The 15,699-nt window shown below is 51.6% G+C and overlaps 1 protein-coding gene across 2 annotated transcripts in view; it reads right to left on the bottom strand.

Moving 5' to 3' along the window:
• EFR3A (EFR3 homolog A) overlaps nt 1-15,699 on the bottom strand; it is a 157,771-nt gene that overhangs the window by 113,503 nt on the left and 28,569 nt on the right. For both annotated transcript variants that reach the window (XM_075352857.1, XM_075352856.1), the window contains exon 6: nt 11,278-11,356. In XM_075352857.1, coding sequence (XP_075208972.1) covers nt 11,278-11,356 — 79 coding nt within the window. The remainder of the gene's footprint in view (nt 1-11,277; nt 11,357-15,699) is intronic.

Raw genomic sequence — 15,699 nt, forward strand, 5'->3', positions numbered from 1 at the left:
ACCGGTTAAAAATTTCTTGGAAGCAGAGTCTGCCTTCCATTCACGTAGCCACATGGCCCTGCGGACTGCCACTGAATTGGCGGATGCTACCGCTGTACGGCTCGCAGAGTCTAGTACCGCATTCATGGCGTAGGACGCAAACGCCGACGCCTGAGAGGTTAATGACACAACCTGCGGAGTCGCGGCTCGTGTGAGTGCATTAATCTCAGACTGACAAGCTGAGATAGCTTGTAGTGCCCATACGGCAGCAAATGCCGGAGCAAAGGACGCGCCGATAGCCTCATAGATGGATTTCATCAGGAGCTCTATCTGCCTGTCAGTGGCATCCTTTAGTGATGCACCATCTGCCACTGAAACCACAGATCTGGCCGCCAGTCTGGAGACTGGAGGATCCACCTTGGGACACTGGGCCCAACCCTTGACTACGTCAGGGGGGAAGGGATAACGTGTGTCATGAAGTCGCTTAGTAAAGCGCTTATCCGGAAAAGCTCGGTGCTTCTGGACTGCGTCTTTGAAGTCGGAGTGATCAAGAAACGCACTCCGTGTACGTTTGGGAAACCTAAAATGAAATTTCTCCTGCTGAGAAGCTGACTCCTCAATCGGAAGGGGTGGAGGAGAAAGATCTAACACCTGATTGATTGACGCTATAAGGTCGTTTACTATGGCGTCCCCTCCAGGCGTATCAAGGTTGAGCGCGGCGTCAGGATCAGAGTCCTGATCTGCCGCATCTGCTTCATCCTCCAGAGAGTCCTCATGCTGAGACCCTGAACACTGTGATGAAGTCGAGGGACGCTCCCAGCGAGCCCGCTTCGTCGGTCTGGGACTGCGGTCCGTGTCGGAGTCCTCCCCTTGGGACCTATGAGTTGACCCAGGAGCTCTTTGCTGCTCCGACCGAGGGGGGCATGGGGGCAATGAATCAACAGTGCCCGGGGCCTGTGTTACAGGTCTGGACTGCAAAGCTTCCAGTATCTTAGCAGACCATCTATCCATAGACTCAAAAAGTTTGTCAGCAAATACTGCAAACTCTGTCCCTGTCACCTGGACAGTGGGGGCCGGAGGTTCCACCTGGGCCGGGGGTCCCACCAGTGGCTGAGACTCCGGCTGAGTGAGTGTCACAGGGGCCGAGCATTGCACACAATGAGGGTAGGTGGAACCTGCAGGAAGCATTGTCGCACATGAGGTACAGGTTGCAAAGTAAGCCTGTGCTTTGGTACCCTTGCTTTTTGCAGACGACATGCTGTTTCTCCTCTTAGAATAATCAGTGAGGGTATATAGCCAAACGCTAACAGTGAGGCCGTACAGAGTAAATGTATACACTATAAGCATATAAATATACAATTCGGCACCCAGGGGGACCAGCACCTAGTAACAGGTGCGGCTTACCGACCGCTCCCAGCGGTTGTGTGACCACCAGATCCCTGCCTGGGCCTCCCAGAGCTGTGGAGCTCAGTTGTCTCCCCTCTGAAGTTCTCCAGCGTCTTGTAGCAATGGCTGCCGGCGTTCAGAGAGGAGGAGGGGGCCGTGGGCGTGCCTGTAAAAGTGCGGGAATCTGGTGCCCCACGGTGCTCAGTGAGGGGGGAGGAGGATACAAAGTATGCTCCTGCCCTCAGCGCTGACGTCCAGTGCAGCGTCCCGCCCTTACCCCTGACTGGCAGGCCCGGGGGCGGGAATATGCGGCACTAGGCCGCAAAAGCCGGGGACTAAAGTTATAAGCGCGGCCGGCAAACAAGCGCGGCCAGCGCGGTAGTCCCGGCGCACTAACACACCCAGCAGCTGCTGCAGTGTCCATTACCCAGGCGCACTATGCGCCGTCCCCAAGGGGACACAGAGTACCTGTCCCTGATGATACCCGGCTCCTGTCCAGCAGATTCCCCCAGGGGCTGCGGAGGGAGCGCGGTCCCAGCGCCTGGTGACCGGTCAGGATCCCACTTCACCCAGAGCCCCTAAGGGATGGGGAAGGAAAACAGCATGTGGCTCCTGCCTATGTACCCACAATGGGTACCCTCAACCTTAACAGCACCGCCGACCCGAGTGGGGTGAGAAGGGAGCATGCTGGGGGCCCTGTATGGGCCCCTTTTTCTTCCATCCGATATAGTCAGCAGCTGCTGCTGACTAAAATGTGGAGCTTGCGTGGATGTGTGCCTCCTTCCACAAAGCAATAAAACTGAGGAGCCCGTGATGCACGGGAGGGTGTATAGGCAGAGGGGAGGGGTTTACACTTTTAAGTGTAATGCTTTGTGTGACCTCCGGAGGCATAAGCTAGACACCCCAATTGTCAATAAAACAATTGTCTGGGTCTCCCAATGGAGCGACAAAGAAAGGTTGATTCAAAGACGAAAGGTGGACAATACACAAATATATCGTCCTGTATTAGGTATATTGTCCCTTTTTAGTATTGCATTAATAATTAGGACCTGTTCACATGGTGCATATTTTTTTTTTTTTTTGAGAAATCTGCACCAAGATCTGCATGTCTATCCTTATCCCAGCAAAGTCTGAGATTCTGGAAGTGCTGTGCGCGCAAGTTTTTTTTGTTTTTTTTTTTTTTGCAGATTTGGTGCAGAAAATAGTCAATTGTTGGCGCATTTTTTCCAGTTTCTTTGTTTGCTTTTTTTTTTTTTAAAAGCAATTGATTTCACTAGAAAAAAAAAAAAAAAAAAAAATGGAAAAAAAACTGCATGCATTTTTTGGTGCTTTTTTTCTGCAAAAAGGTGCAGATTTGATGCAGAAAATTTCTGCAGCATGTGCACATAGCATTATACAGTCTAAATTTTTGCAGAGACTAAAGATACACCAGTGCAGTTAGTGCTGGAGGTTTCACGCCTCTGCTCTGCATGGTCTGTGCATGGACCAGTATTTCAGCAATGTCCATGTTTGGTCCAAAAATTCAGGTCCATGCGCCGACCACATGTGATAATGCGAAGCTGGCTTAAGGGCTTGTTTATACGTTGAGTTTTGCACCGTTTCTTTTCGCAGCTTTTTGAAGTCTATGGATAGCGTCATCCACATTCTACGTTTTGTTTTTTTTCCATTTGCATTTTAAAATATTTAATGCATATTTTCAAATCTGCAGCATGTTGATTATTTCATCATTTCTGCACCATTCACTTGAAAACATATGGAAAGGCATATTAAAAAGAAAAAAAAAAAAACAAGACCGTGCGCATACTTCCTGCCAATACCTGGACATTTCATGTGGAAAAAAAATCTGCAAAAAAGCAGTGTGTGAATATACCACAAGGAAGTGCAGACGATGAGTATTTACAGCACATTTCTTTGCACTAGAAGCCAAATGGTTGGCAGGAAAAATGCAGTGGAATATCCATGCATTTTTTTATGCATTTTTATAGGGATTTTTTTGCCGCTATTCATATGAATGGATGAAAAGCGCTGCAAAGACACAGAGAAAGGTGCAGAACAACGCTGGCAGGGTTCAAATCTGCAAGGAAAAAAATAAGCAGCGTGTGCATGAGCTTTCAGAAATTTAATTCACATTACTGGTACTGGTTTCTGCACCAATGAAAACTATAAAAAAAAAAACCCAAAAACGCAACATGTGAACAGATCCTAAGGCTACATTCACATCATGAGGGCTTTTTTCCTGCAGCATTTCAGCACCTATAAGCAAAGAAGGGAATTTTGTTACTTACCGTAAATTCCTTTTCTTCTAGCTCTTATTGGGAGACCCAGACGATTGGGGTATAGCTACTGCCCTCTGGAGGCCACACAAAGCACTACATCAAAAGTGCAAGGCCCCTCCCCCTCTGGCTATACCCCCCCCGTGGTATCACGGGTTCTCCAGTTTTAGTGCCAAAGCAAGAAGGAGGAAGCCAATAACTGGTTTAAACAAATTAACTCCGAATAACATCGGAGAACTGAAAAACCGTTCAACATGAACAACATGTGTACCCGCAAACAACAAAAAAACATCCCGAAGGACAACAGGGCGGGTGCTGGGTCTCCCAATAAGAGCTAGAAGAAAAGGAATTTACGGTAAGTAACAAAATTCCCTTCTTCTTCAGCGCTCTATTGGGAGACCCAGACGATTGGGACGTCCAAAAGCTGTCCCTGGGTGGGTAAAGAAATACCTCATGTTAGAGCTGCAAAACAGCCCTCCCCTACGGGGGTGTCACTGCCGCCTGCAGGACTCTTCTACCTAAGCTGGCATCCGCCGAAGCATAGGTATGCACCTGATAATGCTTGGTGAAAGTGTGCAGACTGGACCAGGTAGCTGCCTGGCACACCTGTTGAGCCGAAGCCTGGTGACGTAATGCCCAGGACGCACCCACGGCTCTGGTTGAGTGGGCTTTTAGCCCTGAAGGAACCGGAAGCCCCGCAGAACGGTAGGCCTCTAGAATTGGTTCTTTGATCCATCGAGCCAGGGTGGCTTTAGAAGCCTGCAACCCCTTGCGCGGACCAGCGACAAGGACAAAAAGTGCATCGGCACGGCGCATGGGCGCCGTGCGGGAAATGTAGATTCTGAGTGCTCTCACCAAATCTAGCAAACGTAAATCATTCTCATACCGGTGAACCGGATGAGTGCAAAAAGACGGTAAGGAGATATCCTGATTAAGATGAAACGAGGATACGACCTTAGGGAGAAACTCCGGAATGGGGCGCAGCACTACCTTGTCCTGGTGAAACACCAGGAAGGGAGCCTTGGATGACAGAGCTGCCAGCTCAGACACTCGCCGAAGCGATGTGATCGCAACGAGAAACGCCACCTTCTGTGACAGGCGAGAAAAAGAAACTTCCTTCAGAGTCTCGAAAGGCGGCTTCTGGAGAGCAACTAGAACCCTGTTCAGATCCCATGGATCTAACGGCCGCTTGTACGGGGGTACGATATGACAAACCCCCTGCGGGAACGTGCACACCTTAGAAAGACGTGCTAGCCGCTTCTGAAAAAACACGGATAGTGCTGAGACTTGCCCTTTGAGGGAGTCGAGCGACGAGCCCTTTTCTGACTCCTATTGTAGGAAGGAAAGAAAAGTAGGCAATGCAAATGGCCAGGGAGACACTCCCTGAGTAGAGCACCAGAATAAGAAAATCTTCCACGTTCTGTGGTATATCTTAGCAGACGTGGGCTTCCTAGCCAGTCTCATGGTGGCAACGACCCCTTGGGATAATCCTGAAGACGCTAGGATCCAGGACACAAAAGCCACCCAGTCAGGTTCAGGGCCGCAGAATTCCGATGGAGAAAACGGCCCTTGGGACAGTAAGTCTGGTCGGTCTGGTAGTGACCACGGTCGGCCGACCGTGAGATGCCACAGATCCGGGTACCACGATCTCCTCGGCCAGTCTGGTGCGACGAGTATGACGCGGCTGCAATCGGATCTGATTTTTGCGCAGTACTCTGGGCAAGAGTGCCAGAGGTGGAAACACATATGTGAGCCGGAACTGCGACCAATCTTGCACTAAGGCGTCTGCCGCCAGAGCTCTGTGATCGCGCGATCGTGCCATAAATGCCGGGACCTTGTTGGTGTGCCGAGACGCCATTAGGTCGACGTCCGGCACCCCCCAGCGGCAACAGATTTCCTGAAACACGTCCGAGTGAAGGGACCATTCCCCCGCGTCCATACCCTGGCGACTGAGGAAGTCTGCTTCCCAGTTTTCTACGCCCGGGATGTGAACTGCGGATATGGTGGATGCTGTGTCCTCCACCCACATGAGGATTCGCCGGACTTCCTGGAAGGCTTGCTGACTGCGCGCCTCTTCTTGGTGGTTGATGTATGCCACCGCTGTGGAGATGTCCGACTGGATTCGGATCTGCTCTCTTTCTAGCCACTTCTGGAAGGCTAATAGGGTAAGATACCCTGCCCCGATTTGAACATCGATCTGAAGGGTGGACTCCTGCTGAGTCCACGTCCCCTGAGCCATGTGGCGGAGACAAACTGCTCCCCACCCTGACAGACTCGTATCTGTCGTGACCAGTGCCCAGGATGGGGGCTATGGCCACTATAGCAGAGAGTCCTCGGCCGTCTGGGAAAGGGAGACTTCCCTGTCCAGGGTGGTTGACTGCCCGTCCCATTGGCGGAGAATGTCCCATTGCCGTTGGCGCAGATGAAACTGCGCAAAGAGAACTGCCTCGATGGCTGCCACCATCTTCCTTAGGAAGTGCATGAGGCGCCTTAAGGGGTGCGACTGGCCTTGAAGGAGAGACTGCACCTCTGTCTGCAGTGAACGCTGCTTGTTCAGCGGAAGCTTCACTATTGCTGATAGAGTATGAAACTCCATGCCGAGATACGTTAGTGATTGAGTCGGAGACAGATTTGACCTTGCCAAATTGATGATCCACCCGAAAGTCTGGAGAGTCTCCAGCGTAACATTCAGGCTGCGTTGGCATGCCTCGAGGGAGGGTGCTTTGACGAGTAGATCGTCCAAGTATGGAATCACCGGGTGTCCCTGAAAGTGCAAGACTGCTACCACTGCTGCCATGACCTTGGTGAACACCCGTGGGGCTGTCGCCAGACTGAATGGCAGAGCTACGAACTGAAGATGTTCGTCTCCTATCACAAAACGTAGAAAACGTTGGTGCTCCGTAGCAATTGGCACGTGGAGATAGGCATCTTTGATGACTGTTGAGGCAAGGAAGTCTCCTCGAGACATTGAGGTAATGACGGATCGGAGGGATCCCATCCGGAACCGCCTGGAGTTCGCATGCTCGTTGAGCAGTGTCAGGACCAGAACGGGACGGAAGGAACCGTCCTTTTTTGGAGCCACAAAGAGATTGGAGTACAAACCCTCGCCCTCGTTCCTGAGGGGGGACAGGGATCACCACTCCTTCTGCTCTTAGAGCATCCACCGCCTGCAGCAGGGAAATGGAGTCGGAGGACGAGATTAGAACACTGTCCTGTGCACGTGAGCACAATGTTCGCCACCCACCGGTCTGTGACCTGTGGCAGCTAAATGTCGCCAAAGGCGGGGGGTTCTGCCATCAACCGCGGATGCGGAGAGAGAGAGAGAACTGAGAGTCCTGAGGAGACCGCCTTGTAGCGGTTCCTCCGACTGCCTTCCTTGGGCGTGATTGAGCCCGGCCGGAATCTGAGCCCGTCTGAGGTTTAGTAGCCCTTTTGCCCGAGGACAATTGGGACCTACCGGAGCTTGGGAAGGACCGAAACCTCGACTGTACTTTTAGGACAGTATTAACAGGGTAAGTCGCAGTGCAGACATTGCGGGTTACGGACGCCTCTGCGGTACAGATGTCCCTGTGCTCAAGGCCAGCTGCGCAAGAACAGCTGAAAAGGTTAGGTTGCCTATACGGCTGTGGATGCCGGAGCAACCGACACGCCGATAGCTTCCTAGACAGATTTCAACCAGAGTCCATCTGTCTGTGACTGGCGTCTTTAAGTGAAGCCCCATCTCCAGTGCAACTATGTCTCTAGACGCAAGCCTGGAGATTGGAGAATCCACCTTTGGACCCTGGGTCCAGCACTGACCGCGTCAGGGTAAAAGGGATAACGTGTATCCTAAAAACGCTTGGAGAAGACGCTTATCTGGTAAGCGTGGTGTTCCTGGACTGCTTCTCTGAAGTCAGCGTGGCCAGAAAAATACTCAACATCTGTGTGAGATACTGAAAAGGGACTTCTCCTGTTCGTCTCCTATCTCCACTGGGGGAGCTGAGGGAGAAAGATCCAACCTTCCATTGATGGACGGTATAGGATCATTCCGTATGGCGTTACCACCCGGTGTATCCGGATCGATAGCTATGTCAGTATCAAAGCCCTGAAGAGCTGCCTTTTGGTCAAGTAGATTGCCCATGGCCTGTCTGGACTGCAAGTCTCTATATTATGACCACTCCGTCCCTGTCCATGGACAGGGTTGACAGGTGGTTTCTTTGGCCACAACTAGTAGAGACCCAGGCAGACGAAGTGCTAGAGACCCCGGCACGTGCTACGGGGGAACATGCACACCATGGGACGGTGTCATGAACAGCATCCCATGTAGTAAAAACAGCACTGAAAATCTGTGTTGCTGTTTTGCCGCTGCCGACTAGCTATCTAGAATTATATAGCCAAGATTGGTGACCGTACAGTGCAATGTATAGCATACAAGCATAAAGTACAATGACCACTGCAGCACAAGCAATACAAGCAGCATAGAAGCCTGTGCCCTGGCACCCCTGCTCTTCTGCTGCTGTATACTAGTCATCTAGGGGAATATAGCCAAGAGTGACCCTACAGTGCAATGTATAGCATACAAGCACAAGTACAAATGAACACTGCAGCACATGCAATACAAGCAGCATAGAAGCCTGTGCCCTGGCACCCCAGCTCTTCTGCTGCTGTAGACTAGTCATCTAGGGGAATATAGCCCAGAAGAGTGACCATACAGTGCAATGTATAGCATACAAGCACAAGTACAAATGCACACTGCAGCCCATGCAATACAAGCAGCATAGAAAAAAACCTGTGCCCCAGCACCCTTGGTTTTCTGCTGCTGTAGTCTAGCCATTCCAGGAGAATATAGCTAAGACTAGCGACTGTACAGTGCAATGTATAACACATAAACACAAATGAACACCTCAGTCGTGCAATACAAGCAGCCTAGAAAGCCTGTGCCTTAGCACACCTGCTTTCCTGCTGCTAATGTGTCGCTCCCCAAGCGGGCATATAGCGACCTGTGCAGTTAAAAACAACACATGTATACACTGCAGTTATCTGTGGTCAGCACTATGTGTGCCGCTTACCGCCCGCCTATAAGCGGGTGTATGATCGCCACCGTCCTGCCTGGTTGCTGAAAATCCGAGCTCGGACTTCAGTAATGGCTGCCGGCTTCTTCCCCAGCTCATGTGAGGAGGGGCGGGCCGTGGGCGTGCCCCCAAGGCAGAGCGGGAATCCGGCGCCCGACAGTGTGCAGTGAGAGGGCTGGAGCATGTAAAAAGGCTCCAGCCCTCGGCGCTGCTGATTGCTCAGCGCCTGTCCCCTTCCCTGAGTGACAGGGAGGGGGCGGGAACGAAGCGGCACTAGGCCGCAGAAGCCGGGGACTGGATTTATAAGCGCCGCCGCCGTAAAAGCGCGGTCGGCGCCCAGTCCCCGGCAAACTACAAGTCCCAGCCGCGCCGCCGCTCCCGGAGCGTCCGGCGCGGTAGTTCCCAAAACACAAAGTCACTCAGCAAAGCTGCAGTGACTGTAACCCATTACTGTCCCCGGCGCACTAGCACACCCAGCAAGTCTGGAGTGTGCTGTGCCTGTGTGTACGGGGACACAGAGTACCTGTAATGGTGCAGGGCCATGTCCCTGAACGGTACTCCAGCTCCGTATCCAACAGGTTCAAATGGGTCTGTGGATGGAGCCCGGCGTCAGAGCTTTGAGGCCGGCAGGATCCCACTTCCACAGAGCCCCTCAGGGGGATGTGGAAGGAAAGCAGCATGTGGGCTCCAGCCTCCGTACCAGCAATAGGTACCTCAACCTTACAACACCATCCAGGGGTGAGAAGGGAGCATGCTGGGGACACTATATGTGTCCTCTTTTCTTCCATCCGAAATAGTCAGCAGCTACTGCTGACTAAAATCTGTGGCGCTATGCATGGAATGTCTGACCTCCTTCGCACACAAAGCTAAAACTGGAGAACCCGTGATACCACGGGGGGGGTATAGCCAGAGGGGGAGGGGCCTTGCACTTTTGATGTAGTGCTTTGTGTGGCCTCCAGAGGGCAGTAGCTATACCCCAATCGTCTGGGTCTCCCAATAGAGCGCTGAAGAAAATAAGTTACCGTATTTTTCGGTTTATAAAGATGCACTTTTCCTCCCAAAAATGTGGGAGGAAAATGAGGGGTGCACACTACAACCTGAATGTTGCTTACTGGGAGTGGTGGAGAGGGGTCGCAGGAGCAATGCTGCGGGTGCTGTGCTGTGGTTGTGGGCTCTGTGCTGTTGTTGTGGGGGGGCTGTGCTGTGGCTGCAGGCACTGTGCTGTTGTTGTGGGGGCTGTGCTGTTGTTGTGGGGGCTGTGCTGTAGTTGCGGGTGCTGTGCTGTGGCTGCAAGCGCTGTGCTGTGGGCGCTGTGCTGTTGTGGGGGCTGTGCTGTGGCTGCGGGCGCTGTGCTGTTGTTGTGGGGGCTGTGCTGTGGCTGCAAGCGCTGTGCTGTGGGTGCGGGTGCTGTGCTGTGGCTGCAAGCGCTGTGCTGTGGGCGCTGTGCTGTTGTGGGGGCTGTGCTGTGGCTGAAGGCACTGTGCTGTGCTGTGGGAGCTGTGCTGTTGTGGGAGCTGTGCTGTTGTTGTGGGTGCTGTGCTGTGGTTGTGGGTGCTGTGCTGTGGTTGTGGGTGCTGTGCTGTGCTGTGGGAGCTGTGCTGTGGCTGTGTAATAAATGATACCATCACTGATCGTAGTGCAATTTATCCCCTGAGCTGAGCACTTACCAGCTGTATCTAATCCTGCTGGATTGGGGTGTTCGTTAATTATACATATTTTAAATGTTTTTAACCCTTTCACTGTCTTGTGTGGGTTCTATGTATGCACAAATTTTTGTACCAATAAATTTTTTTGAATTGAACAAAAACGCATTGTTTGATCCCTATATACAGCAACTCTTTTTTTCCTGTCTTAATTTGCCCCAATTTTGCTGATGGTGATCCCAATAGGGGAAAGGTGCCCCCTTATTCTATAAATGCTGTGCTATGGCTGTGGGCGCTGTGCTGTGGTTGTGTGTGCTGTGCTGTGGCTGCGGTCACTGTGCTATGGGCGCCATCCTGAAAATGTCAGCGGTGCGTACATCAAATAATGGCGCCCGGAGGTGGCGTGTGTGCAGATGGAGCTCACGGCCCAGGATCTCATCTGCGCACGTGCCGCCTCCAGGAAAATGGCGTCCAGAACTGGTGCGTGCGCATATGAGATTTAGAGCCGACAGCTCCATCTGCGCACACGCAGACTCCGGGCGCCATTTCTTTGAAGCTCGCACTGCTGACAGTTCCTGGTAGTTGCCTGGTTCACGGCGCCCGCAGCATCGCCCTGATCCACCACCGCCCCTGCCTCCTCTGAGTCCGCTCCCCCACCGCTGCCAGTAAAACACCACGGGATTGTAAGACAGACCCCCCCCTTTTTTTTCCCCTCTAAATTTGGGGTGCATCTTATAAACCGAAAAATATGGCACTTACGTTTTATCGTATTTTTGATGTTGTGGTTTTTTTTGCTGCTTTTTGCTATGTAATTTAAATAAAGCTGCTTTGTTGATGATTTTTCCTGGTGTATTTGGCTTTTAAAAATAACTTTATTGATACAGTCACATGTGTTTGGTGAGAAGGTAACCTAAAAAAGCAGGAATAGGGTCATCAGTCACCCACCTGAATGGAATACATGATGATCTTAAAGCACGAAACCGCAAACTCGTTGGACTCCCACAGCTTGTGATGGTCTAGATGCCTGCGAGAAGAAGGGAAGACAATTAGGAAAGTGTTATTAAGCAAAATTAGGCTTTTGGGGCATGATGGGAGTTGTAGTTTCATGCTATAAGCTGAGCCATAGGTTGGGGGCACCATAAATGGGCGCAGACCTGCAATTCAAGAGTTAAAAACGTTTTCCACTATTTTTAAAATGTGTAATTTGCGTCCGCCTTAAAGGGGAGGTCAGCGGTGCTGGCGATGTCATATCTACAGATATCTACTGGTGTGGATACGCAAGTGGCAATGAACATGCGTGTGACCGCTGAAGACAGTGATTGGCTGCAGTGGTCAGAAGACAACGTTGAGGGTTTCAAATCAATTCTTTATTTTATAATGTGATAAAGTCTTAAAATTATAAAAGTCTGGCTTCCCACAGTCACCACTAGAGGGCGCTCCATAGATCACTGCATGAGATTTCAACATTAAGCGCTGCAGTGAGCTCCCTCTAGCGGTGGCTGAAATTACGAGAATTTTGGCCTATGCTTATGAGGAAGATTAGAAGGAGCTTTGTATCAGAAAAAACAAAAAGCTCAAAATAGCAAAATTATGGACCTATTTTGTAGAAAAAAAATGGATATTTAAATCCTTTGCACATCATCCTGGAGTTCACGTTCCAACCCCTGCAGAGCCCTGGAGTTCACGCTCCGGCCCCCCCCCCAGAGCCCTGGAGTTCACGTTCCGGCCCCCCGCAGAGCTTTGGAGTTCACGCTCCGGCCCCCCGCAGAGCCCTGGAGTTCACGCTCCGGCCCCCCGCAGAGCCCTACGGGTAATGCTCCGGCCCCCCGCAGAGCCCTAGGGGTAATGCTCCGGCCCCCCGCAGAGCCCTAGGGGTAATGCTCCGGCCCCCCGCAGAGCCCTAGGGGTAATGCTCCGGCCCCCCGCAGAGCCCTAGGGGTAATGCTCCGGCCCCCGCAGAGCCCGGGGGGTAATGCTCCGGCCCCCCCCGCAGAGCCCTGGGGGTAATGCTCCGGCCCCCCGCAGAGCCCTGGGGGTAATGCTCCGGCCCCCGCAGAGCCCTGGGGGTAATGCTCCGGCCCCCGCAGAGCCCTGGGGGTAATGCTCCGGCCCCCGCAGAGCCCTGGGGGTAATGCTCCGGCCCCCGCAGAGCCCTGGGGGTAATGCTCCGGCCCCCGCAGAGCCCTGGGGGTAATGCTCCGGCCCCCGCAGAGCCCTGGGGGTAATGCTCCGGCCCCCGCAGAGCCCTAGGGGTAATGCTCCGGCCCCCGCAGAGCCCTAGGGGTAATGCTCCGGCCCCCGCAGAGCCCTAGGGGTAATGCTCCGGCCCCCGCAGAGCCCTAGGGGTAATGCTCCGGCCCCCGCAGAGCCCTAGGGGTAATGCTCCGGCCCAAGCAGAGCCCTGATCTCACATCATCCCGTCTGTCTGAGATTAGGAGACAAAAGGATCCACACAAGCCTCATACACTGAAGATCGGGGGTCAGGTCTCCAAGATGTTTGGAAAAACCTCCTGCCGAGTTCCGTCAAAGCCTGTACAAATGACTGAGAAGAAGTGATGAAGGTGAAGGGCGGTTTACAAATACTGATGGGATTTAGATCTCTTTTTGTTCATTCTCTCTGCAGTATGTTAAATGCATCCTTGAGTTTCAGCATTTCTTCCACACCTGCCTAAAACATTTGCACCGCGCTTTGTGTACATTCTCTAGGTCGCCCGTTTTCCTGTGGCCTTTTCCAATGAACGATGTCTAATGAGTTTGACCTGTGAGAAGGGCTTTGTGCGCGTGGTATAATGATGGAGCACATTAGCTGTAAGTTAATTAAGTGGCATGGTAACTGTGCTGCGGAGAGGCTCCGGACCAGAAATCTGCATCCTTCCCACGGGGAGAAGGAATCTTATTACACCTCAATGATACAAGCTGTTCCCACTATGAGGAAGGTACAGTATCTATTGCTATTCTCAGTAAAGCAGAAAAAAAGCACAAACACCATGTCACAGCACAGACATACAGAAGTACAATGGATCAAAGCTGGGGTGGAATTTGCTTTGCAGACCCTCAACTGCACCTGTCATTTCAGAATAAGCAGTAAAGTGTATGTATCAAAAGCAAGACAGTTTATACAGTCCGCAAAAGCGGTCCTGACATAGCCTTAATTTTTCAGAAGTTTCCTCTCGGCTTGCTCTAACGTGCTACTGTTGTCTCTGAGCTGGAAGGTAAAGACTACTCGATAGGTCGTCTCCCATACACAGACATGAAGGATTCCTGCTCTCCTGTCTCTATGCAGGACATGTTGAGTAGCAGCATGGAGGACATTATATACCAGCAGTTGTCTCCGAGCTAGTGGGTGGAGACTAGCTGTTATGTTGACTCTCACACAGCGCACACACATGAGGGATTCCTCCTCTCCTGTCTCTATGCAGGACATGTTCAGAAGTAACAGCAGCATGGAGGATATTACACAGCAGCAGTTCTCTCTGAGCTAGTAGATGAGACAAGCCACTATGATGTCTCCCATACACTGCACACACAGACATGAGGGATTCCTGTTCTGTCTTTATGCAGAACATGTTCTTAAACAGCAGCATGGAGGCCATTATTCAGCAGTATAGAGGACAATATTGAGCAGCAAGGAGGATATTATACAACAGAAATTGTCTCTGAGCTAGTGGGTGGAGACTAGCTGCTATGTTGCCTCTCACATAGCACAAACGAGGGATTCATCCTCTCCTGCCTCTATGCAGAACATGTTCAGAAGTAGCAGCAGCAAGGAGGACATTATACAGTAGCAGTTGTCTCTGAGCTACTAGATGAGACAAGCCACTATGAGGTCTCACATACACATCACACAAAGACATGAGGGATTCCTGCTCTCCTGTCTCTATGCATCACATGTTTAGAAGCAGCAGCATGGAGGACGTTATACAGCAGTTGTCTGAGCTAGTGGGTGGAAACTAGCCAATATGATGTCTCCCATACACCGCACACACAGACATGAGGGATTCCTCCTCTCCTGTCTCTATGCTGCCAATGTTTTGAAGCAGCAGCATGGAGGACATTATATGGTAGACGTGGTCTCTGAGCTACTGGGTGGAAACTAGCCGATATAATGTCAGACAGAAAGACAGACAGACAGGATTCGTGCTGTCCTGTCCCTATGAGAACATGTTCAGAAGAAGCAGCAGCAGCATGGAAGACATTATACAGCATCAGTTGTCCCTGAGCTAGTAGGTGGACATTAGCAAATAGGGTGTCGCCCATGCACAGCACACACATACATGAGGGATTCCTGCTCTCCTTTCTCAAGGCAGCACATGTTCAGAAGCTGCAGCAACATGAAGGACAACACATAAAAAGTTGTGAATCTGTGCAGTGTAGCTGTGAATCCAGCTCTGGGGTGAGATTAAAGACATTAATTGGATCAGGATTGAAAGATTAGCTCCCCTGGGACAGACTGGATTAAAGATTGAGAAACAATTCTCCTTTTTCAGCCTTGTTAACTATAAATAGTAATCCGTAACGTAGAGGACCTTCTAGAACAGCACTGAGCAGTGTAACAGTGACTCCAGCTCTGGGGTGAGATAAAACCTTACTAGAAAGAAGCAGCAGGATGGAGGACATCATCAAATTATTAACTTTGGTAATAGTCGAACATTTTTCCTAATAGTTTCAGAAAACGAAGAATCAGCCCAATGTTTACATTTAGGAGGACAATATCACAATGTGCTCCATTTAACCCGCAGGGCAGCCAAGAATGAATACGACTTCTGTATATATATTATACTATTAAGGCTACTTTCACACTTGCGTTCAGCGCAGTCCGTCACTATGGAAAATAGCACAGTCCGTTAATGCACTGCGCTATTCTCCATAGACTTGTATGGGCGACGCACTGTAACGCAAGTGTCAGTGTTGCATCCGCTGGACGACGCAGCGTCGTTATTTTGACGCTGCGCCAGGCGGATGGAACGCTGCATGTAACGTTTTTTTGAGCAGCGGAAACCTTTATTTTTCACTGCGCATGCTCTTTTTTTTTTTTTTTTAATCACAAACTTTATTTTATTTCTCAGTGGCCGAAAGTTCAGCTGAGCGCCCGGCCGCCGGCACGTCAGGGCACTCAGCTGAGCGCTCGGCCGCCGGCACGTCAGGGCACTCAGCTGAGCGCTCGGCCGCCGGCACGTCAGGGCACTCAGCTGAGCGCTCGGCCGCCGGCACGTCAGGGCACTCAGCTGAGCGCTCGGCCGCCGGCACGTCAGGGCACTCAGCTGAGCGCTCGGCCGCCGGCACGTCAGGGCACTCAGCTGAGCGCTCGGCCGCCGGCACGTCAGGGCACTCAGCTGAGCGCCCGGCCGCCGGCACGTCAGGGCACTC

Source organism: Anomaloglossus baeobatrachus, chromosome 6 (genome assembly GCF_048569485.1).
Source record: "Anomaloglossus baeobatrachus isolate aAnoBae1 chromosome 6, aAnoBae1.hap1, whole genome shotgun sequence".
Taxonomy (NCBI): domain Eukaryota; kingdom Metazoa; phylum Chordata; class Amphibia; order Anura; family Aromobatidae; genus Anomaloglossus; species Anomaloglossus baeobatrachus.